The sequence below is a fragment of the Diabrotica virgifera genome, chromosome 7 (genome assembly GCF_917563875.1).
Source record: "Diabrotica virgifera virgifera chromosome 7, PGI_DIABVI_V3a".
In the NCBI taxonomy this organism is placed as follows: domain Eukaryota; kingdom Metazoa; phylum Arthropoda; class Insecta; order Coleoptera; family Chrysomelidae; genus Diabrotica; species Diabrotica virgifera.
The window spans coordinates 68,609,556-68,634,720 of NC_065449.1; the positions used below are offsets into that span (position 1 = coordinate 68,609,556).

Sequence of the window (25,165 nt, forward strand, 5' to 3'; positions counted from 1 at the left end):
TACAGGGTGTATCAATAAGTGTCCAATATCGGAGTTGTAGATTCTAGACCTCAAAATATTAAGATTTAACCCAAAATCACTTAAATAAAATATGGCTCCTTACTGAGTTACAGGGTGTTTTATTTAAAAAAACTATTTTTACCCAGTACTTTAAAACTATTTAACGTATCCTTATCATACTTGGCAAAACGTGTGGCTAGTATAAACTCTATTAAAACATGATAAATAAACGTTTCTAGCTACTAGCAGAGGCGTACGACAGGGGATAGTAAATGGTTGACCCCTTCCCAAATTCTACGCCACTGGAGGAATTACTATTTTAGTGCAATTTTTTGATTTTCAAGTACTTTCTATGTAAATAGTATACTCTTCATTGGTAACGCTAAAGTCATTAGTTTTCAAGATGTTTGAAGTTAAACATGAAACGGCACAGTTATTTTGATTAATTTGAAAACTATTTGACGTATCCGTATCATACTTAGTAGAAAGTGTAGGTACTGTACACCCTACTAAATTACGTTAAATAATCATTTCGGACTAGTACCAGAGGCGTATGACAGGGAAAATTGACTGGTTGACTCTTCCCAAATTCTACGCCACTGACGGAATAGCTATTTTAGTGTAACTTTTAGATTTTCCAATACTTTTTATGTAAAAAATATGCTCTTCATTCGTGACGATAAAATCATTAGTTTTCGAGATATTTGAAGTTAAAAATGAAGCGACAAAATGCATTAATCGACATAACTGTGCCGTTTCATATTTAACTTCAAATACATATCTCGAAAACTAATGATTTTATCGTTACCAATCAAGAGTGTACTATTTACATAGAAAGTATTGGAGAATCGAAAAATTGCGCTAAAATAATAATTCCCCCAGTGGAGTAGAATTTGGGAAGAGTAAACCATTCACTATCCCCTGTCGTACGCCTCTGGTAGTAGCTAGAAACGTTTATTTATCACAATTTAATAGGGTGTATAGTAGCCACACTTTCTGCCACGTATGATAAGGATACGTCAAAGAGTTTTAAAGTACTGGGTAAAAATAGTTTTTAAATTGTTAAATAAAACACCCTGTAACTCAGTAAGACCTTTTGAGGTCTAGAATCTACAACTCAGAGATTGGACATTCTTGATGATACACCTTGTATACACTCAAGACTTTGCAGACGATCAAGTAATAATGGCTCAAGATTATTGAGCTTATTGGTGATATAATGGCTTATTGATTGGCGTGGAAATGTCGGTGTTTGCATGGAAGTCGACCGTGGATATGTCGGGTTTTGCATAGGTATAGATCTTTATGCTGTCCCGAATATTTCATGTAAGATTTAATTACTTTTATATTAAAACTTTACAGCAAATGTTGGCCCTTTAGATTACGGGTAAAATGGCGTACAAATCTCAAAATCGTAAAACATCTGACTTGTCGGGTTTTGCATTTAGACGCCTGATATATTAAATGAGAAAAAATATTTTTGATTTTCTCAGACATATCACATAACAAAGACTAAATTCACACACTCATCATATAAACTTATTTACATACGCATAATAAGCTGTAATTTTGTGTCTACCTAATAGACTAGACGTACGCATATTTAGAAATGCTCAAGATTAAAACAATAATAAAATTGAGTTGCTTAAACCAGTGCATTTTAATAAGGTATCTTCTTTGTGTTACCTTCTTAAATTAATATTGTTACTTTTAAACAGTATGTATACGAAAGGTTGATACTTATATTTTTACACACATTTTTAAACGTTATTCAAAGCTACAATAAATGCTGCCATAATTGTCGACCATGGCTTTATAGCTTATTATTTACATATTTTTCATTGACCTGATATCCATTGTTTCAGTTAATTCATAATAATATTTTAATATCCATATCGTAAAATTTGTAATATCTTTTCATAGCTTTACATTTTACATTATTTCAGAAGATCTTTTAATTCTCGAGTTTCATATTAATATTACCATTTAGTAACTTGAAGTAACTTGAAGACATTAAATAATATATTTAGGTATATTTTGGTCAACTAGATTACTGTAAAATAGCCTTTAGCTAACCTGACAACACTTAATATAATAATATACCAACTAACTTGAGGTTGCTTGTATAGGCTGGTCTATGAGGTGTTACAGGTGTCAATTCATTAATCAGTTAACACACCCGAATACCAGTTAAATAAATGCATTAATCAGGTGAGACTATTCATCTCTGAAAAATAAGGGTTTCTTTAATATTATGTATTTATTCATTCGATCAGGTATTTAACTTACTCAAGTTTTAAACAAATAAGTAAAATAAGATCGCTATAGTGCGCAAAATTTGCCATTGGTATAGACTTGAAAAAAGCACAAATTATTATTTTTATATTAATTTGTCTTCCGGTCGCGCAGTGCCATCGAAGTTAGCAAAAATTGTGAAAAACCTTACATTTTAAATATATTTTTTTAACAGGCCAGATGGTTTTAATTGCGTTCCTATACCATGAATTAACTACTAAAAGTATGTAAAATCAATATAAATGAACTTATTATACATTTGTTTCATATCTTCCGGTCGCGCAACATAATACAAAATGAGTAAAATTAGTAGTTTTTGCAAAATTTCAAAGTTTGACTGCTTGGTACAATTTAATCATACGACTTTTAGAGATGGTATAGTTTAATTAAATTACAATAATATATTTAAAATCCAAGCATATAAGATAAATTTTGATATTCAAGTGGAATTCGGTCGCGCAGCTTCGTCAAAAACAGCAGATTACCGAGAGAAGAGGCGCAAGTGACGAATGCCAGCGAAGCGGGCTCTGCCACAAATAAAGATACATGTGGGAATACCTCTACAATGAAGTATTTCTCTTCTCCATTACAACGAACTGCCATTCCACCACCTTTCCAACACTTAGATGAAAATACAACAGGCCCAATAGGATATTCCGGACCAATTGGAAAGGCCCTACCTGATTGTGAAAGACGACTACCACTTATTGATTTTAATCCTATTGATTGTGAGATTCCAAAAGTTGACAAACGTATTCTTAGCAAGCACCAATAATTGTACTTGTTTGAGATATCAGAAGTCATCAAGTCAGGACATTGTTCAGAAGACTTTGTAGTGGGTACGTGACCCTATCCCAACGTTACATTCAAGATGGCTTACTACTGCAAACCGAGTTTTGCGTTTCTACATCAGTGTGTCCAACCCTTCTGAAAATCTGAGAGAGATTGTCACATTTATTCTCAAATGTTATAATATGCCTATGTGGTTTGCCACAAAAATAAACCACAAATTCACAGATGAGCCTAGACATGATTACAAAATCATTGAATATTCAAGGTACTTACCAGAAGAGCTTATTCAAGTTGTTGATCCCGTTTTTCAACGGAATGTTTACTTGACTCATCCTGAAAATTTACTTTTGGCTATGGTAACTGATGATAGAAACCATATCCCAGAGCTGGGCTTTAGGCGTATCATGAAGGAAAAGCAAGCAATATCTGAAAGTGACTCTATCAGAATCTTTAAGCCACCAAACTTAAACTTTGAAGTTAAATAGTATTACGAAATTATCAAATGAAACACCAGTACACTGACTCCCCTCTACTGCTAAGAACATTGACTAATGAAGAGATAAAACAGTATGTGAGCAATGACTTCAAGCCTGTTATGAGTATAGATACTTTGCCATGCCATACACAGGCAGTTGAAAGATGCGTTAAGCTAGTGACCGTAGCTTCAAGTAAAGTGTGTGGACACAGTTGCAGAGAACCACATTATTGCACCGCTCAGCGATGCCAACGATTAAAATCAACAACAACTGGTAGTCTTTCACAATCAGGTAGGGCCTTTCCAATCGGTCCGATATCTTTTAGTGCCTGTTGGATTTCCATCTAAGTGTTGTAAAAGGTGGCGGAATGGCAGTTCGCTGTAATGGAGAAGACAAATACTCAATTGTAGAGGTCTTCCCACATGTATCTCTATTTGTGACTGCGCGAGCTTCGCTGGCGTTCGTCACTTTCGCCTCGCCTCTCGGTAGTCTGCTGTTTTTGACGAAGCTGCGCGACCTAATTCCACTTGATACTAATTTTACTCATTTTGTATTACGTTGCGCGACCGGAAGATATGAAACCAATGTATAATAAGTGCATTTATATTAATTTTACATACTTTTAGTAGTTAATTCATGGTATAGGAACGCAATTAAAACCATCTGGCCTGTTTAAAAAAATTTTTGAAAAATTAAGGTTTGTCACAATTTTTGCTAACTTTGATGGCATTGCGCGACCGGAAGACAAATTAATAAAAAAATAATAATTAGTGCTTTTTTCAAGTCTATACCAATGGCAACTTTTGCGCACTATAGCGATCTGGAATAAGAAAAAAAGTTTTTTTCGAACCACCCTAGCTTATATCTTATTATTAGATGATGTGAATATCTTTAAATATAACGAAATGGTTAAAACTCACCCTGTAATCTGGTAACCGGTCAATTGCTCGAATGCTCGAAATGAAAATTGCTCGAAATACAAATTGCTCGAATAAAAAAGAAAATTATATATCCAAATATTTATTCATAATATTACAAAAAATATACAGAAAAAAGATATTTTAAATAGGACAAATTGAGTGATATTCTACGTATATAATCGTATATTAATTTATGCTGAAAAAATATTCATTACAAATCTAAAATATCTTTGAACTTTGGAAATAAAAAGGAAAATAACGATTTTGCTTTAGTCTCATTATGATATAGGGATTATGACAATTTCCAGGTATTAGGGAAGGATTAAAATCATTATAACCGTTACGTTAATTTTATCGAAGACTGGCATCGCAGATTCCAAAATGCAAATAAGTGCTGATAAGTTATTGCGTTTAATAAACAATTATGAACAACAAAAAATAATATTTATGTGATGATGTACATAGGATATTACATAATTTGTCATATTAAAAGTATCTTTTTTATGTATATTTTTGCATTATTGTGAATAAATACTTGGATAAATATATAATTCTCTACTTTATTCGAGCAATTTGTATTTCGAGCAATTTTCATGTCGAGCAATTCGTTTTCGAGCAATTGATTTCGAGCAATTATACAATACAGGGTGAATCATGAGAAACTATATATACTCCTTTTTGTTGGACAAGCACAGATAACTTATTAATTTATTGCGTATATATGTTATTTAATTTATTAAGGGCCGGTTGTTCGAACGCTAATCAACAATGATCATTATTAAATATTTAATTACTGTCACCAAAACTGTCAATGTCAACTTTGTTTGGGTTGCTGAAAACATAATTAATTACAATTATGAGATTTATTATTAATTATGTTAATAATTATTGTTATATTAATTGATTATAGTCTCAGAATTGTAATTAATTATGTTTTAACAATTGACATTGAGAGTAATTAATTATTTGATAATGATCATTGTTGATTAGCGTTCGAACAACTGGCCCTTAAAGTAACAGTTTGTGATTAATGATATTAATGTTAAAATTCAAATTTTTAATCAGGTTTATATAAAATAAAAGAGGTATAATACGTCGACCAAGGAAGAGATGGTTAGAGGCTGCAGAGAGGGATTTGGAAGAAATCGGGGTGAAGGACTGGAGAAAGAGTGCAGAGGACCGAACAGAATGGAGAAATATTATCCAGAATTTAGAAGCCGTAGGCCTATAAGGCCTGTTAGCGCTGTTATATATATATATATATATATAATACCGGGCCAATGCATTCATTAAATGCATTCATTTTTTTTTCGATTCCTGAGAAAACTAATAAATACCTTAATAAATACCTATTTTGTTGAAATATTTAAACGGAGAATAAAATATTACATTGTTACCGAGGGGCGAAAGTCTCACACTCAAGTAGGAATCACACTAAGGGCCGGTTGTTCGAACGCTAATCAACAATGATCACTATCAAATATATAATTACTGTCACAACTGTCAATGTCAACTTTGGTTGGGTTGCTGAAAACATAATTGATTATAATTGTGAGATTAGTTAATCAATTAACATAGCAATTATTAACATAATTGATTAACTAATTTCAGAATTGTAATCAATAATTATGTTTTCAGCAACCCAATCAAAGTTGACATTGACAGTTGTGACAGTAATTAAATATTTGATAATGATCATTTCTGATTAGCGTTCGAACAATCGGCCCTTAATGTTTTCTTATTTTTCAGCCCTGTAACTTTTTAAAAATATACATTATTGAAGTTTTCAGGGACTTTCGGCCCTCGGTAATAACCTTAATCTTTCATTCTGCGTTTAAATTTTTCAAAAATTTAAAAAATTCAAGATTCGAAAAAAATGAATGTATTTAAAAAGAATTAGACCGAAATTTTTCCCCCAAAGCTCTTTTAAAATTATTTTAAACAACGAAAAATAAATTTTGTAAAATCATAACTTTATAATTCTATCAGGAAACTATAAGATAAAGGAATTGTATCAACATTTAAAATTTTGTTTATCAGTCTGGTTTTAGTATAATTTATTAAATAAAATATACATAGACAGAGCAACGAAGCATTAAACCTAGGAATTTTGTGCAGTAAGATGAATCGTTATGCAATTTTTTGCATTTGATTCGTGAGAGTGTCAGGCAATTTTGTGAACTAAATTGATCTCAGGCAAAAATTTTTGTGCATCAGAAAAAGGATCTTTAAAGTGTATCTCGAAGAGATGGAAAATAAAAAATTTAGGACTCAGGAAATATTGACAGAAATGAGTTCAATTTTTATACTTGGGGGTTTTGGAGGTCACTGAACACGAATTTCATGACGGCGATGGTCTCCGAGTACCCGGTGCCCAGGGTGGAACTCGTCGCCTGTGACGACCGAATAATTCGCGTGACGATCGAATAATTCGCGAAATGAAGATTGGATCGAAAAATTGAAAAATAAGTTTTCAATATTTTTCAAAAATCTATCGAATGACACTAAACACGACCACCCCACTCCATTCCCTGGAGGTGGGGTGGTGGTAACTTTAAAATCTTAAATAGAAACCCCATTTGTTATTGCAGATTTGGATTGCTTATGTAAAAGTAAGCAACTCTTATTCGAAACATTTTTAGAATTGTGGATAGATGGCGCTATAATCTGAAAAAACGATTTCTTCGTGATACCATAGGTAAATTATAGAAACGGTCTAATATCTCGAGAAATACGCCTACAAATAAAAAACCAAAAAATACGTCTTTTATATTTTTTAAGAACCTATCGAATAACATAAAACACGACCCTACACTCCACCCCCTGGAAGTGGGGTTGGGTGTAACTTTAAAATCTTAAATAGGAGCCCTCATTTTTTATTGCAGATTTGGATTGCTTACGTAAAAATAAGTAACTTTTATTCGAGATATTTTTTCGAAGTATGGATAGATGGCGCTATAATCGGAAAAATACTATTTATTAGAGCCATCTATTAACAATTCTAAAATATGTTTCGAATAAATATTACTTCTTTTTTCATGAGGAATCCAAATCTGCAATAAAACATTGGGATTTCTATTTAAGATTTTAAATTTAACCCCCACCCCACTTCCAGGGGGTAGAGTGGAGAGGCGTGTTTAATGTTATTCAATAGGTTCTTGAAAAATATTTAATACGTATTTTATGGTCTTTTATTTGGAAGTGTATTTCTCGAGATATTAGACCGTTTCTATAAAGTTTACGTATGGTATCACGATAAATCGTTTTTTCCGATTATAGCGCCATCTATCTACAATTCAAAAAAATTTCTCGAATAAAAGTTGCTTATTTTTACGTAAGCAATCCAAATCTGTAATAACAAATGGGCGTTTTCGTTTTAGATTTTAAAGTTACCCCCACCCAACCTCCAGGGGATGTAGTGGTGGGTCGTCTTTAGTCTCATTCGATAGATTTTTAAAAAATATTAAACGCGTATTTTTCAGTTTTTCGATCCAATTTTCATCTCGCCAATTATTCGATCGTCTCAGGCGACGAGTTCCACCCTGGGCACCAGGTACCTCGAAGACCATCTCCTACACGAAATTCGTGTTCAGTGACCTCCAAAACCCCTAAGTATAAAAATTAAACTCATTTTCGTCAATATTTGCTGAGGTCTAAATTTTTCATTTTCCATCTCTTCGAGATGCACTTTGAAAATGCATTTTCTCATGCATAAAATTTTTTGCCGGATTATCAATTTAGTTCACAAAATTGCCTGACACTCTCTCGAATTGAATGCAAAAAGTTGCGTGACGATTCATCTTACTGCACAAAATTCCTAGGTTTTGGGCTTTTTAGTGCTTCGTTGTTTCGTCTAATGAGCGCGCTAATAACCGGCAAAATAACGCAAAAGATGGAAAACATATTGAGTTGTGAGATAAAAAGAAATAATGAAACTAGTAAGTTAAGAAAATTTAGCAATAAAAACCTATAAATTGGCATTATAAGTATTTATTGTTTCCCACTTTTAGATGTATCGGACGAGTTAAGCAACTGCCACTGTGACAGTGACAGTTTTAGTTGACATATTCATCGGATACGTCTAAAGGTGGGAAACATTAAATAGAATGTAAATTTATAGGTCTTTATCACTAAATTACCCACCCCAACTAGTTTCATTTCCTTTTATCTCACAACTTAATATATTTTCCATCTATGGCGTTATTTTGCCGGTTATTAGCGCGCTCATCACTGTATTTGTGTTAATACATACATTAAAATTTCAGTAGCTCATTAGTAGCTCCTGTGGTTCATTGAAATAAAAATATCTAACTGTTCCTAAATTTGAATGTTTTCACGTTCTAGTCTCCAGTGAAAGCTAAGAAAGATTTGACAGATATACTAACCCGGTCTATATAGACATATCAAATAACAAAAATTGCCGGAGAGCCAAGTTTTGGTGGAGAGCTAGGGTATACCATAACAAATAAAGTTTAAAAAGTCCCCATCGATCCCATGTGTGCGTCAAAAGTTATTGGGGGTCAAAAGTCAAAATTTGAGATTTTTTGGATTTTTTTCGAAAACGGTAAGTTTTATCAAAAAAAAAACCTTAAACCAAAGTTGTAGATCTTAAAATTCTCTACAAAAATAGTCCTTACTATTTTTTTCCTAAAAGTTGCCATTCCTGAGATATCGCGATTCAAAGAGTCACATTATACATGATGCATACGTTTCCACACCGCCTGTGAGGTAGTGTACTCGGCGCGTTTTTTTTACCTTGGTTTCCCCTGTAGGCCTACTCCACTAACTGTTTTGACAATTTTAGGATAATTTAAGGAAACAATACCGGTCAAGTTCTAGATATTACCTTATTATTGATATTGATTATTGATATTGCTATTGATTATTAGGTTAACTATTGTTTTGATTTCTTTAGATATTTTAATCAGATTCATATTCTTGAAAGTCTACTTCAACAGTCAAGTATTCTTCGATTTCATCTTCTTCCTCTTCCTCTTGCTGGATGTTCAAAAATTGTTCAAATGTGACTGAGTCATTGGTCTCTTCATTAAAATCACAGGAGTCTTCCTCTGTTGTACTAAACTGGACATTTGAGCAAGACTGACCTTGGCAGTTGGTACACACTAGAGAACACAGCAACCCGACTTTTTTACATCCACATTTGGCACTGCAACCTTTTTTGCAATTGCAAAAAATAGTGTTAAGGGGTTTTTCTGGAGCAGGTGGGAGTAACGTTTTAATCGGTTCCAGAGTATTATCTATTAATTTCCAACCCCAGTCTTCTGGATTCAGTTCATTGCCTAGCCATGTTTGAACTTTATAATATACTCGATACAAATGTTGAAAAGCAGATGCTGATGTTGGAGGAAGACATGATAGTTGTACTTGTTTCTTGTTTCGCGTATTTTTTACAAAAGTTAAGTATCGGTATTTATCAAGACAAATAATTTTTTTGGAGCTCCATAAACCGCAAGAAGAAAGCGAATTCCTTCCGTAATTATTGTTTGCGGTGTAGAATCAAGTTCTATAAAAATTTTACAGCAGTCAGTCAAATCTTTTTTTTTTTCGAATAATTAAGTACTGACGTTTTGCCCCTTCTGTACATTGCGGACGTAGTGTCGCAGCTAGTTATCGCATGTAAAAATAAAATGTACTTTTGGCATTTGGGATAAGCCGATAAACTATTCGAAGAATATATCTATGTTCGCTGTTGAGCCCTTCCAGGTTTCAGAAAATAAATAACTTTATCTACTGGAGTCCTTGCAGTAATCAGTACCAACAAATCAACATCTTCACCAACTACAATTGTTGTGTTTGTTGCCTTAAATTTTTCAATTGCTGTCTCAATTATAAGGACATCTGCGTCATTTTTAGCTTGCTTCACTTCAATATTCGCAGCTGTTAATTTGTCAGTTAACATGGAAATGAAACGAGATTTATTATTAATGTTGGCGAAAAATTGTTGTTGATTCGCTGGAACTGTTATATTTTCATCAAAGATAATCTCGGAACCCGATGATGTTTTTGTAGTTCGACGACGTTGTTCTGCAGCTTTAATATTCTTTGTCGAGTCATTGTAGCCGTCAAATACCACTGTCACTGTAAGCCCGTAATGTCTGCGTAGATACTGAACATATTTTTCAAAAATAACGCTAAATGTTTCTTCTCGATCCCACACAGCGTGATGTAGTAGGTACCCTCCATCAATAATGTAAGTAGCGTTTCTACGATCAACCTCAGTATTGACTGATTCAAAGCAATCATAAATTGCTGACTTTGTTGTTTTACGCATTCCAGCTGCATCGAAAAGTGATAAGGGGTAAGGAGCTAATTCATACTCAAAAAAAATTTCAATCTCATCCTTAAAAGCTTCAGTGATACTCATGCGTTGAAATAATAATACAGGATCTATAGCTACTTCTTCTTCGTGAACTTTCACGGTGCTACTAGCAGCTAAAAGAGGGAGTACTTTTTCAGAGCGTTTTAATTTTATATTATTAAATGTTTCACCTGTCATTTTAGCCATTGAAGCAATCCCAACTTCACGAGCTTTATGGCAATTAATCTTATCATCACCAACAACTCCAGAAGCAATAGATATGATTTTATTAATTTTAGGAAAAGGATCATGTGATGAAAACCAGTTTAGAAGTTTGGGACTGATTACCTTTTGAAGAAATATTTTCAGAATAGTATGATATACTATATAAAAGAGACACAAATAGGCATTTATACTTGTATTAAGGGCCACATATGTATACGTGGCTTATATGTGCATATAATGTATAAAGTAACTTTTAAAATCGCGATATCTCAGGAATGGTAACTCCTAGGAAAAAAATTGTAAGGACAATTTTTGTAGAGAATGTTAAGATCTACAACTTTGGTTTGAGGGTTTTTTTGATAAAACTTACCGTTTTCGAAAAAAATCCAAAAAATCTCAAATTTTGACCTTCGGCCCCGAATAATTTTTGACGCACACATGGGACAGATGGGGACTTTTTAAACTTTATTTGTTATAGTATACCCTAGCTCTCCACCAAAATTTGGCTCTCCGGCAATTTTTGTTATTTGCCAAGCATTTTGATGTCTAAGTTGACCGTATTATACGTAACAGTTTGTGATCACTCACACAACCGATTAAATTAGGGTAGTTGAGATAGTGAATCCAGTCAAATATTTCACTTTCATTTGTAACATAGTACCTTCTTGGAGCGCTCAAGCATAAATTTACCCTATTATTGGTTCTATTGAAGTCCTCTTGAAATTTCGGTCAAAGTTGTCCCCTTGTCACCATTTGTTTCCTTTGCGGGGTTAATCAGGCCTGCCAACTGCCAACTCGGAACTTAAATCACGCTTTGAGGCAACCGCTACCGCAACACTTACGATGCAGATCTAGAGATGGAACAGTTTTAAGCATAACTTTAGCACTAAAATTGTATTTTTATTTTATTAATAATTATAATAAGTTAAATATTTTTCTTACAACCGTGTTAAAAATGCAATTTTTAGCACTCCATAGCGTTAAAAAAATGTTACTCTAAGGCACTAGTGCTTTAAAATTTTTATGGCACTGCAGTTCGTATTGACCGTGTAGGCAATTTTCATGTAATGTCAAAAAAATATAAAAATGGAATGTCAGTCAAGTTCAAGTAAAAGTTTTTGTAGATATTGTCCTGTAATTACGTTTGTAGAAAAAATATTGTATGATATGCGTGTTAAAAAGTACATTTTTAAGGCACTCATGTGAATTGCAGAACTCGCTATCGCTCATTCTGCAAACTTTCACATGCGTGCCTTAAACGTGTACTTTTAACACTTATATCATAAATAACTATTAAATTATTGAACACTCGTTATTTGATAAAGAGAATTCAGGTCTATGCACAAACATGCGAGCACGCCGACGAAGAAAGAGAACATTTTTATGACAACTTGTCTGTAGCTGGTAAACCAGAACATTTTGCAATACGATTTGGAGATTTTAATGCCAAAACACACGTAAGAATACTCACTGGCAACAACTCTTCTTCTGTACCAAAAAGGATTCCAAAGAAGATAACTTTCAATCAAGAACAAATTGTCTTAACGAAGGGGTAACACACCATTTTATAGTGTTAACTTTCTATACATATCAACATAAAAAGCAGAGCGTAAAGTAACAGTAAGCAGCGCCGGTTTAACCAGGGGTCTTTTGGGTGCTGTAGCACCGGGCGGTTGAAGGTTCTAGGGCGGTACGCGCGAAGCGCGTGCTGTTCCGAAATTATATGATTATGGTAAAATAAAATTTGCATACAAATCCACATGATATAATAATAAAAATTTTTCTGTTTTATCATTAACTTGAAAACTTAACAATAATTTATAAATAAAATATTATTATTAACGTCGACGTACCTATATGGTTTATGCACTGTGTTCAGTTTATGTTATCTAAATGTCAGATAACGTACAAACATGGCGCGCGCCGTAAAATTATATCATTCTACAGCGTTTAAGAATAATGTGCGAACACCGCAAAATACACGTTTGGGTTGACAGACGGCCTGACGGGTGCCGGCCGGCGCGCCGCGCCGAAATAATAAAACAGAAACTGCTTACTACTTGAACACTTGAACCAGAAAATAATAAGGCGTAGGTCGGTAGAGTTGATTACTAAAATTTGTTCTATCCTATTAATACAGACCAGGCAGTTGTATAAATACGAGTAGAAATAGAAATACCTACAAACGTACAACTAAACTAAGGTAAGATGTTTGACTTACATTTGAAACTGTATAGGTAGTTATAATTTGTAAATATCAATATAATCAATATTATAATTATAATTATAATCAATATTCAATAGAAAAATATGGAAGGGCGGAAACAACCTGGATCTTTCTGGCGTAAAAGGAAACAAGAAAAGCAAGAAAGACAAAATAAAATTTTGAAAGGTATACCCAAAATGACAGCATTTTTTACACCTGATGGAAATCAAGAAGACGACCCTACAAATATTTCCCAACCCGGTAGTAGTTCTAGTGCTACTAGTGATAAATATATTCATATTCAACCACATGAACTTATTTTGGAGACTTCAGAATTAGTGCCAGAGCCAGAGCACTTAGTATCACATGTTTCAAAAGTATTAGAATATGAAGAAGCAACCACCAGTAACTCGGGTAAGGCATATTTAATTTTTTTTAACGAGGCTAAAATGCAAAAAGATAAAGGTGCCTTTACAAATGGTAAATAAAACAGGACAATGACAAATAATTTTTTTTTATTTCTTTTCAGATCCAAAACAGGATTTACTTAATTTTAAAGATCCGGCACTTTGGCAAGATTCCCATAATTATGCAGAAATGATTCTAGAAAAATGGGTCTAACAGAATCTTACAGATATGGACTTTTCAATGTCAAAAAGAAATTTCGGGGAACAACACATGTATGCCGGTAAGCAAATATTTGATAAAAGACTTGTTAATGGAGAAGTGGTTCGCCGCGATTGGGCAATTTACTCCGAAAGCACTGGCAATATATTTTGTCTTTATTGTGTATTATTTGGAAATAAAAAGAACCAATTTAAAACAGGATTTTCATTATGGAATAAAAGTAAGGAAAGATTAGACGAACATGAAAGATCCAATGATCATATAGATAATCTGAAAATGTATATGACTCGCTTATTAAAGCAAGGAAGAGTTGATGTAGAACTCGAAAAGGAAATTAGCACTGCGAAAGAATATTGGGTGAAAGTACTAGAAAGAATCATAAGTGTAATAAAGTTTCTGGCTACCAGGGAATTGGCATTTAGAGGTACTCATGAAAGAATTGGCGAAAAACGGAATGGAAACTACTTAGGTTTACTGGAACTATTGTCAGAATATGATCCATTTTTGAAAGATCATATTAATAAACGAGCAAATTTAGGTAAGGGCAAAACGTCATATCTATCAAAAGATATATGTAACGAATTACTGAATATCTTATCCAATCGAGTCATTGATGAAATTGTTAGACAAATTAAGGCAAACAAATACTATTCTATAAGTGTAGATTCAACACCTGGCATAACACACCATGACCAACTTACAGTGATTTTGAGATATTGTGACAATAAAGGGAATCCCGTGGAAAGATTCGTGGGATTTTATAAAAACACTGGGCATAGCTCACAACAACTTGAGGAAACAGTTATTGGGATGTTAGAGTCTTTGAAATTAGATATTAAGAACTGTAGAGGCCAGTCTTACGACAATGCCAGTAATATGAGTGGAAAGTATTCTGGTTTGAAAGCACGTATTAAAGCTTACAATGATTTAGCTCTCTTTGTGCCGTGTGCAGCTCACTCTTTAAATTTGGTTGTCCAAAATGCAGCAGATTGTTGTTTGGAAGCAACATCTTTTTTTATGTTGGTACAAGCTATCTACAATTTTTTCTCCGTGTCTACACATAGGTGGGAGTTATTGTCTCGTGCAATAAAGGATTCGGCTGAGTCGGGGCAGACACTGTTACCTAAGAGAGTGAATACAACCCGTTGGTCTTCTCGTTTTGATGCCGTAAAAGCGTTAAAAAGCAATTACGGTTTGATTAAAACATGTTTGATTGGAATATCAACGGATATACATGAGAAAAACATAGTAAGAGTTGAAGCAGCTTCTCTATCGGAAAAACTTGATTTGTTGGAAAACGGAATAATTTTATCATTGTGGCTTGACGTTTTACAAAGGGCTAATGAAGTGAATAAATCAGTACAAAAGGAAAATATGGATTTCAGCACAACCGCTCATCTGTTATCATCTTTAGCAGATTACTTTGATTTCTTACGTGATCGTTTTGATCACTACGAGGCCTTAGGAATGTTGTTAACAGGGAACGAAAATTATGCTGAGAAGAGGATTATCAAAAAAAAAATGCAATTAGGAGAAATGAATTCGGAGGCAAGCTTAAGCCAAAAAGAAAAAATGCGAACACAATGTTATGTTTGTATAATAGACAATCTTAAGTCGGAGATTATTCGCCGATCTGATAGTTATAAATCTTGTTCAAGAGCATTTAATATTTTGTTTAAACTAAAAGCTACGGAAGATGAAGATATTTTCAGATCGGCAACCGAATTACAACAAAACTACAAGGAGGATTTGGACGAGTATTTTCCCCAAGAATGTGTTCATTTAAATCATTTGTTAACGTCTCTTCCCCAATTAAAAATAGACACTCCTTTAGAATTTGTACAGGCTTTATACGAAAATAAATTAATATCTTCATTTAGAAAAGTTAATATTTGCCTGCGTATTTTTTTCTCCATAATGGTCGCAAATGCAAGTGGCGAACGCTCTCTTTCGACACTAAAAAGGGTAAAGACCTACTTAAGAAATGCAATTTCCCAAGAAAATTTGAACTCCTTAGCAGTCTTATCCATTAACGAGGACCTGCTCAATGAATTAAATATAAGTGATATCATCGAAAACTTCGCTTCAGTAAAATCAAGAAAACAAGCTTTTCAATAGTAAAGGTATTTGCTTACCCACCTGATGTTACCTGTTTGAATGTTATTAAGTAAATTTTTATTTTACTTTGTGAAGTTCGCCCTTAATTTTTTCCTTGTATATTGTTAGTTTTCATTTAAGTGTGAAACCAAAAAAAGTTGTAATTGTTTTTTTTTTATTTTAATAAACTTGTAATCAAAATATGTTTTGTTGAGTTGAAATAAAGTTAAGAAATATTTTTGAGCCTGGGCGCGGCATCCGTATCAGCACCGGGCGGCAGACTGTGTTAAACCGGCACTGACAGTAAGTAAGTAAAAAAAGAGAGGAATATGTACAATTCCAAAATATATACTAATAAATAGAAAGAACAAATATAGACACACGGAAATACCTCTAAATAAAGCAGTTATTACAGATAAATGTATTCAGGTTAAAGAAGCAATATCATCGGTATGGTTGATCTGCCCATAAAAGAAAACTGCATTCAAAAAATTTGAAAAAAATTGAGAAAGGGTATATTATGATCACTAGAATTATTTTGACATATTTTGAGCAAACTTCATGTTTTCGTTTTCGAAAAACTAAAAAAAACTACTTTTTTCAAGTATAAAGCGGGAACACCAAACATACAATTTTGTTAATTTTCTTACAACATGAAGATATACTCCTAAGAAATACTTATTAATTTTTTGAAAATTTTTGAATGTACAGTTTGCCACAACAGGAAAAAATAATATTTAAAGACCTTATGATAAAGCTACCGGTAAGAAACCGGACAAAATTTTAATAACAACATATTATGAACATATTATTATGTATTAAAATTCATAAGTATTGCTTAGGAGTATATCTTTAAGCTGTAAGAAAATTAACAAATTTGTATGTTTGGTTTTTCCGCTTTATACTTGGAAAACAGTAGTCTTTTTGTGTTTTTTTTTTTAATGAAAACATGAAGTTTGCTCAAAATTTGTCAAAATACTTCTATTGATCATATACCTTCTCAATTTTTTTCAAATTTTTTGAATGTGTATTTTTTGAGGGGTGAAGATCAACCTTAAAAAATTTATTTTATGAACAAACATTTCAAGGGAGAACAAACACAGAATATAGAAGGTAGTACAATGGTAAGGTAGGACAGATTGTTTGAACTAAAACAAACATTAGTAAGGTAGAACAGATTGTTGGCCAGCGCCGAAACAACATCCAATATCAGAGTCAGAGTCAGAAGTAGAACATGCTGTCTCTAATTTTAAAAACCATAAGGCTGTTGGACCACCTTAGATAGTAAAAATGCGGAAATCCTCAAGTTATTTGACATTAATCGCTTATGCATACTGTTTAACACTACGGGGCAAGTACCAACGTTATGGTACTTGCCCAGCATTATTACCAACTTCGTGGCAATACCAAAGAGACACAATGCCACTTGCTGCAAATAACACCGTTTAATTAGCTTAATGAGCTAAATATTTACGGCGTTTCATAATAGTCTGGGCTGATTATCGGAGAATACGCCATTTTTGGGAAAAGTTATTTACCAGCAATTTAATTGCTGGAATCGAAGCTTATGATTATATATATTAATAATATAGGTATGCAAAGTCCGCAGATAGTGTGCTACTTTTTTTATTAACAAAATGGCGCCCCCAAATCCTGTTTTTTCCAATTTTTGCTCCATAACTCCGAACATTTTAACTTTACACCAAAAACACCCTAATAAAAATTCACCGAAATTAAATTCTGCATAAAGACATGTTTTTCCCGATCTACTCCGATGAAAATTTTCCTCGGAAAATGCGGGTTTTCCTAACAAAATCTTTAAATTTCAAATAAAGTTTCAGATAAGTAATTATCTACCAATAATTAAATAACTTGGTGACATAAAAGCTTTCTTGGTTTAGATTATAGTTCCAGAAGTCGGAGAAAATTAAACGAATATTTTAGCAACAATAACCAAAATAATTATGATACACTGATCAAATTTTGAAATCTTATAAAGATAAGATACCTATTTAATATTTTGTCGACAAAATATAAATTTTTAATTTTTTGAATAATCTTTAAATGTTAAAAAAATAGTAATAAACAAATTAACGTTTCTCAGAAAGTTTTTATTATATTCTAATTTTAAAAAATAGCTAAAATGCGTATTTCAAAGATCTTGAAAAGGAATGCTTTAAACTTTTTCCAACCATTTGCAAAAAAGTTATGAAACAGCAAAGTAAACATACGATTATTACGTTGTTTATAATTTTTTTTAATTCTTTTAAAGCGTAAAAGTGAGTTTAAAGTAGAAGATAATTACTTACAAGAAATATCGATTATTAGTTTAATGGTTATATTTTAATTAAAGATTATAAATATTTTTTTTTGTAATTTACACGCGCGAAAGCAGACTAATACAGTACCGTAGCTATGTATTAGGTATTACACCCGTCCACATATACAACTCGCGCGAGTATAAAGCCTGTCAGTCGCTTCGAGTGAACATCTCCGGCTCTGTATCAAGCCTACTTTCGCGCTAAAAATTACAAAAAAAAACATTGTTAATCTTTGATTAAAATATAACCATTGAACTAATGTTTGATATTTTTTGAGAGTAATTAGTTTGTACCATAAACTTACTTTTAAGCTTTGAAACAATGAAAACAAATTGTAAAAAACGGAGTAATCGTATGATTACTTTCCTGTTTCATAACTTTTTTGCAAATGGTTGGAAAAATTTTTTTAAACATTCATTTTCAAGACCTTTGAAATACGCAATGTAAGAATTTTTTAAAATTATAATATAATAAACAATTTCTGAGAAATGTTAATTTGTTTATAAGTATTTTTTTAACATTTAAAGATTATGCAAAAAAATGAAAAATTTATATTTTGTCGACAAAATATTAAATAGGTATCACATTTTTATAATATTTTTAAATTTGATCAACAGTCTCATGATTATTTTGGTTGTTATTGCGACTGTAAATTGTTAATTAACAATTGAATTGTTGCTAAAATATTCGTTTAATTTTCACCGGCTTCTGCAGTTATAATCTATACCAAGAAAGCTTTTATTTTACCAAGCTAATTAGTTATTGATAAATAATTACTTGCCAAAAAAAATTATTTGAAAATTCGAGATTTTGTTGGGAAAGCCCACATTTTCCGAGGAAAATTTTCGTCGGAGCATATCGTGAAAAACAGGCCTCTATGTAGAATTAAGTTGGGGTGAATTTTTATTTGAGTGTTTTTGATGTAAAGTTAAAATCTTCGGAGTTATAGACCAATAATTGAAAAAAACACGATTTGGGGGCTCCATTTTGTTAATAAAAAAAAGTAGCACACTACCTGCGGACTTTACATACCTATATTATTAATATATAGGATCATAATATTCGATTCCAGCAATAAAATTGCTGATAAATAACCTTTCTTTGTACTTTACTAATTAGACCAGCGTATTATAACTATCTTTTTTTCAAAATTTAAAGATTATGCAAAAAAACGAAAAATTTATATTTTGTCGATAAAATATTAAATAAGCATCTCATCTTATTAATCTTTATAAGTTTGATAAATGTATCATGATTATTTTGGTTATTTTAACAATTGAATTGTTGCTAAAATATTCGTTTAATTTTCACCGGCTTCTGGAATTACAATGTATACCAAGAAAGCTTTGATGTCACTAAGTTATTTAATTATTGATTAATAATTACTTACCTAAAACTTTATTTGGAAATTAGAGATTTTGTTGGGAAAACCCGCATTTTCCGAGGAAAATTTTCGTCGGAGCAAATCGGGAAAAACATATCTCTATGCAGAATTTAATTGCGGTGAATTTTAATTTAGGTGTTTTTGTGGTAAATTTATAATTTTCGGAGTTATAGAGCAATAATTGAAAAAAATACTGTTTGTCGGCGTCATTTTGTTTATAAAAAAAGTAGCACACCATCTGCGGACTTTGCATACCTATATTATTAATATATGGTATCTTATAATTTGATTCCAGCAATAAAATTGCTGGTAAATAACTTTTCCATGAATTTTGCTAATTAGCCCAGAGTATAAGTGAATTTATAACAAATGTGAAGAATGACCATGAGGTAGTCAATTTGGTTTGAAAAATGGCTTGGGAACAAGAAAGATAATTGTTTGCATGAAGTTCCTAATCCAGAAATACTACAAACAAAGCAAATATGTTTTCAATTGCTTTAGTGATTACCAAAAGTCCTTTGACAATGTCAAACATAAACTATTGATACAGAGCGTAAACGAAATTAAGTTCGATGACAAAGACATGAGAATGATTCAAAAATTAATTGGAATCAAAACACGAAACTAAGGGTCGCCAACGGCCTATAAACAATACAGCTGTATTTTCTCTTCACTACTACTCAACATTTATATAGAAAAGATACTTCAGCTTGCACAACATAACAAAAAAGGCATTAATTGTATGGATGCGGCCATAATAGCGAACAATTTAGAGGAGCTGCAAGATTTGGTGAATATCATAAATCTAGTGGGAGAGAAGTACAGGCTTAACATCAACGTAGCAAAAACCAAACAATATGATAATCAGCAGACAACCCATATGGAAGTTTAGTTGACCATTAAAATCACATATGGAAGCTCAGTAACATATGATGAGGTCCTAAGAAGAGCTAATGACCAAATATAATTGTTAGATCTTGTAGCGAAAGGTTTCATACTTGGGCCATATTCTACATAACAACAAATATATTCTCCTAAATTTTATCTTGATGGATAAAGTTGAAGGTCGATGAGGCCCTGGGCTAAAGCAACATTCATGGTTTGGAGACATAAGAAACTGGTACGGCAGAACTGATGACAGTACGATAATCTTCTTCTTCTTCAGGTTCCATCTTCTGTCGGAGGTTGGATCAACATGGCAATTCTTATTTTACTTACAGCAACTCTAAATATTTGGTTAAAGCTCAGACTAAACCATTCCCCTTAGATTTCGTAACCAGAAACAACAGACTATAACGAGGATATCTTATTATATGATCGAAATATTCAATAGAGTACGATAATAAAAAGAGCGAAAGAAGGTTCTCTGTACACTCGACATCCAGCATAAGCATAAACGACTACATGCTGCATAGCGCACGGCACCCATTGAAGAAGAATATGATATTTAAAAGATAATTTCGAATTTAAAATTTTCTTTAATTTCATATGTAAACAAAGATAAATGAGATCAACTCTAATAGAGAAACATTTTTTAGTATTCACTACCAATCCATTTAAAACACAATCCCTACATTAGTTCTAATTTTTTTTCTCTCAGTAAAGAGTATCATCATCGGTAAAAAATAAAAGTTCACTATTATTAATAAACGTTTGTTGATCATAGATTGCAGGACGGAAAGAGAAATTGATATGGAGATAAACCAAAACAATGTCAGGAAGTGTTTTCATTGGTATTTTATACCCTGTCCTCAAAGTTAACTGTGATATCTTCGGAAATAAAAAAAAAATTGGTCTAGGACTATCTCACTCTTACTCAAAATTTTGTCAATGATATCCTTAATGTCGGTATACATATGCGAGCCTAACCGTTCGCGAACTGCTCGCGTACAGTTCGTTGAAAATATATTTTCAGCGAACTCATCGTAAACTCATCACGATCCATGGAAAGCGACGAACCAACACTTGTGCGAAGTTTATATAAATGATTCGGTTAACTTGTAATTTGGGTATTGATTACATTGCGTTTCTCACGTTTATTACCTCTTTCAAGTCAGGAAGGAAGCCGTCATTTACACAATCTCTATGAGATGACACGTACAGACAATATCGCTGCATACGCCGGCCAAATTGAACTGCATATATCCTTTGTGTTCGTCCCAAAAACCGACAGGCTGTGGTTCGTGACGAGTGACGAACGAACAACTCGCAAGCGGTTCGTCCCGCCGTACAAATTATACGAATATAACGTTCGCAAACAGTTCGGCTCGCATATGTGTACCGACCTTAAGAAATAATACTCAAGAAGAATATTCTCTCCCGCTAACTGTTGATTTCACAGGCGACGAAGATCCCACCTCTACCTTCATCTTATCTTATCTTGCTGTCATTTGACCGCCTTCGAACAATGCAGCCCTAAAGTACTTCACATCTTATACGACGACGTCCACGGCGTCTTGCGTCTATATATATTTGCGTCTTTGCATTGTATATTTTTTGCCGATGATAATTGGTAGGGTCGAGTGGATTAATTGGGTTGGCAACTTGGACAATGGATGAAGTATTAGTGGAAATCTTGTTTGTGCGTTAGCTGGAATGACAGAGCAAGCGACAACAAGGAAGGGGATTTATTACGGCGGATATTAAATACATTCTGAAGGGAAATCTAAAGCGGGGAAGAATTTTTTTAATCGTAATGATTATTTAACCGTAAAGTAAAAAAAAATTAAATATTTGTGTTTTGACGTCTTTAATTTGATATGACGATGTTAACAAGGTTAGCATCTGTCTATTGAAGTACTTTAATGTTTTAGCTGAGCGGTTTCGAATTATAAAGCCAACTTCTAGTCTAAGAGCTAGTGAACCTTTTGACTAACGGTCGTCCTGTAAGGCTAAAAATTTGTAGAGTGATACCAAAGCTAAAAACCATGACCTGGCAGGCCTCATCGGTGCACGTGTATCTACCAGGTGAATCGAAAAGTGCAAATTTAGGGGGTAAAATAAACTTTCTCCTGTAAGGTTTAAATTTAAGTATGTGTTTGAGTAAGTCATTTAAAAGAAATGTGTAAAATGACAGGCGATTCTGAAGAGCATAAGACCTTGCCAGGCGAGGGGAAAGATTAGGAGTTTTTCCTAAATTTATTTTTTTTTGCATCGAACAAATTTTTTTTAAGTTTTTTGAATCATTCCAAACAGAAAAGGTCTTTGGTGATTTTTCTCTTAAGTTAATAGTTTTTGTTATATAAGCGATTGAAAATTTTGAAAATTGCGAAATCGACCATTTTTAACCCCAAATCGGATATTTATCTAAAAATCTCAAAGTTGCCAAGGTAGGTAGATATTCTTTAAACATTGATTGATGAAATCCCAAAGAGTTTTTTGCAATACAATATCGGAAACCCCTTTGTTTTTTAATTGCTAATCAAGCGGACGCTTCACTGTAGTATAAGTGAGGACGTTTGAGTTGGCATAAATTCATTATCTCGAGAATTGGCAAATTTCAAGAGCAATCTTCAGACAGGTCGATTTTTATTTTTAAATTAGGACTTTTTGGCATATATATAATACTAGTGACGTCATCCATCTGAGCGTGATGACGTAATCGATGATTTTTTTAAATGAGAGTAGGGGTTGTGTGATAGCTCATTTGAAAGGTTATTTAATTCTCTATTCACTAATATAAACAATAACATAATTATTTATACAGGGTGTACAAAAAATTTTTTTTATTAAATTAACTTTGATTAAATTTGACAAATAGAAGAAAAAAATTTTTTTGTACACCCTGTATAAATAATTATGTTAATGTTTATATTACTGAATAGAGAATTAAATAACCTTTCAAATGAGCTATCACACAACACCTACTCTTATTTAAAAAAATAATCGATTACGTCATCACGCCCAGATGGATGACGTCACTAGTATTATATATATACCAAAAAGTCCTAATTCAAAAATAAAAATAGACCTGTCTGAGGATTTCTCTTCAAATTTGCCCATTCTCGAGATAATGAATTTATGCAAGCTCAAACGTCCTCAATTATACTACAGTGTAGCGCCCGCTTGATTAGCAATTAAAAAAACAAAGCGGTTTTCGTTATTTTATTGCAAAAAACTCTTCGGGATTTCATCAATCAATGTTAAAGGAATATCTGCGTACCTTGCCAATATTGAAATTTTTAGATAAATGTCCGATTTGGGTTAAAAATGGCCGATTTCGCAATTTTCAAAATTTTCAATCGCTTATATAACAAAAACTATTAACTTAAGAGAAAAATAACTAAGGACCTTTTCTGTTTGGAATGATTCAAAAAGCCTAAAAAAAATTTGTTCGATGCAAAAAGAATAATTTTAATAAAAAGCCCTAATCTTTCCCCTCGCCTGGCAAGGTCTTATGCTCTTCAGAATCGCCTGTCATTGTACACATTTCTTCTAAATGACTTACTCAAACACATACTTAAATTTAAACCTTACAGGAGAAAGTTTATTTTACCCCCTAAATTTGCACTTTTCGATTCACCTGGTAGATACACGTGCACCGCTGAGGCCTGCCAGGTCATGGTTTTTAGCTTTGGTGTGCTATGAATTATCACTCTACAAATTTTTAGCCTTACAGGACGACCGTTAGTCAAAAGGTTCACTAGCTCTTAGACTATTCGGAGCTATGCTACAATATTAAAAAAAAAGACTAAGTTTTCATTATTTTATGTGCTATTAGATTTGAAACTGAGTCTTTTACTAGCAGTTACCGCTAGGGCATCCCTGCCATTTCGTTCGTTGCGATCCGTAACTGCTCGTCGGGGTTTGTCCTGGTTGGGTCAGAGAGAGCAGCATTTGTGAGTCCTGATGAGAGACTAATCGAAACCGGTAGCGGTGCTTGCTGCACTCTGATTGAACTAGAATAATGATGCGGCTGTATGGTTTATTCATTTTTGATTTACAATATTTTAATTTTCTGCATATGACACATATCATCTGTCACTTTAAAAAAGAGAGACGTTTAGAAGAGCATAATATTCTGTTTCAGTCTACTGTCATTTCATTCTGTCGGTTGCTTGCACTTCAAAAATTAAAAAAGGGATAGATTAAGCAACGAGACTATTTGGAAAATAGCCAGCCAAGAACCAATAATGAATAAAATAGCAAAGAGATAGATAAACTGGTATTGACATCTGATGAGAACGCAACCTAACAGAATTACAAGAAAATTTCACGAAGCAAAGAACAATATAAAAAAAGAGGCGGACCAAGAAAAAAATGGATACAGCGAGTAGTAGAGGCGGGAAAATAAAACAAAAATCACTCTCGAGGAAATGAAAATAATGGCCAGAAATAAAAAATAATGAAAGAGATGGGTGAATAGAAATTAAAATAGCTTGCCCATATCTGACACCCTATTAGGGTAAAAGAAATGGGAGAAAGAAAGAAAGAATGTGTTGTTCTCACAACAAATCAAACAATAAAATCAACTATCCTCGCGCAAAAGATTGAAAGATAGAAA

The 25,165-nt window shown here is 32.8% G+C and overlaps 2 protein-coding genes across 3 annotated transcripts in view; both read left to right on the forward strand.

The window, feature by feature from the left end:
* LOC126888381 (uncharacterized) overlaps window positions 1–25,165 on the forward strand; it is a 267,032-nt gene that overhangs the window by 179,631 nt on the left and 62,236 nt on the right. The gene's annotated exons all lie outside the window — the stretch shown is intronic.
* Window positions 13,336–15,985, forward strand: LOC126888379 (zinc finger MYM-type protein 1-like). Its single transcript, XM_050656574.1, has 2 exons — window positions 13,336–13,647; window positions 13,763–15,985. Exon 2 carries the CDS (start codon window positions 13,870–13,872, stop codon window positions 15,976–15,978), a length of 2,109 nt encoding a protein of 702 aa, XP_050512531.1. The 5' UTR covers window positions 13,336–13,647; window positions 13,763–13,869; the 3' UTR covers window positions 15,979–15,985.

What these genes read in the sequence shown, in the direction of transcription:
- LOC126888379 (XM_050656574.1), top strand. Translation starts at nt 13,870, where the DNA reads ATGGACTTTTCAATGTCAAAAAGAAATTTCGGGGAACAACACATGTAT.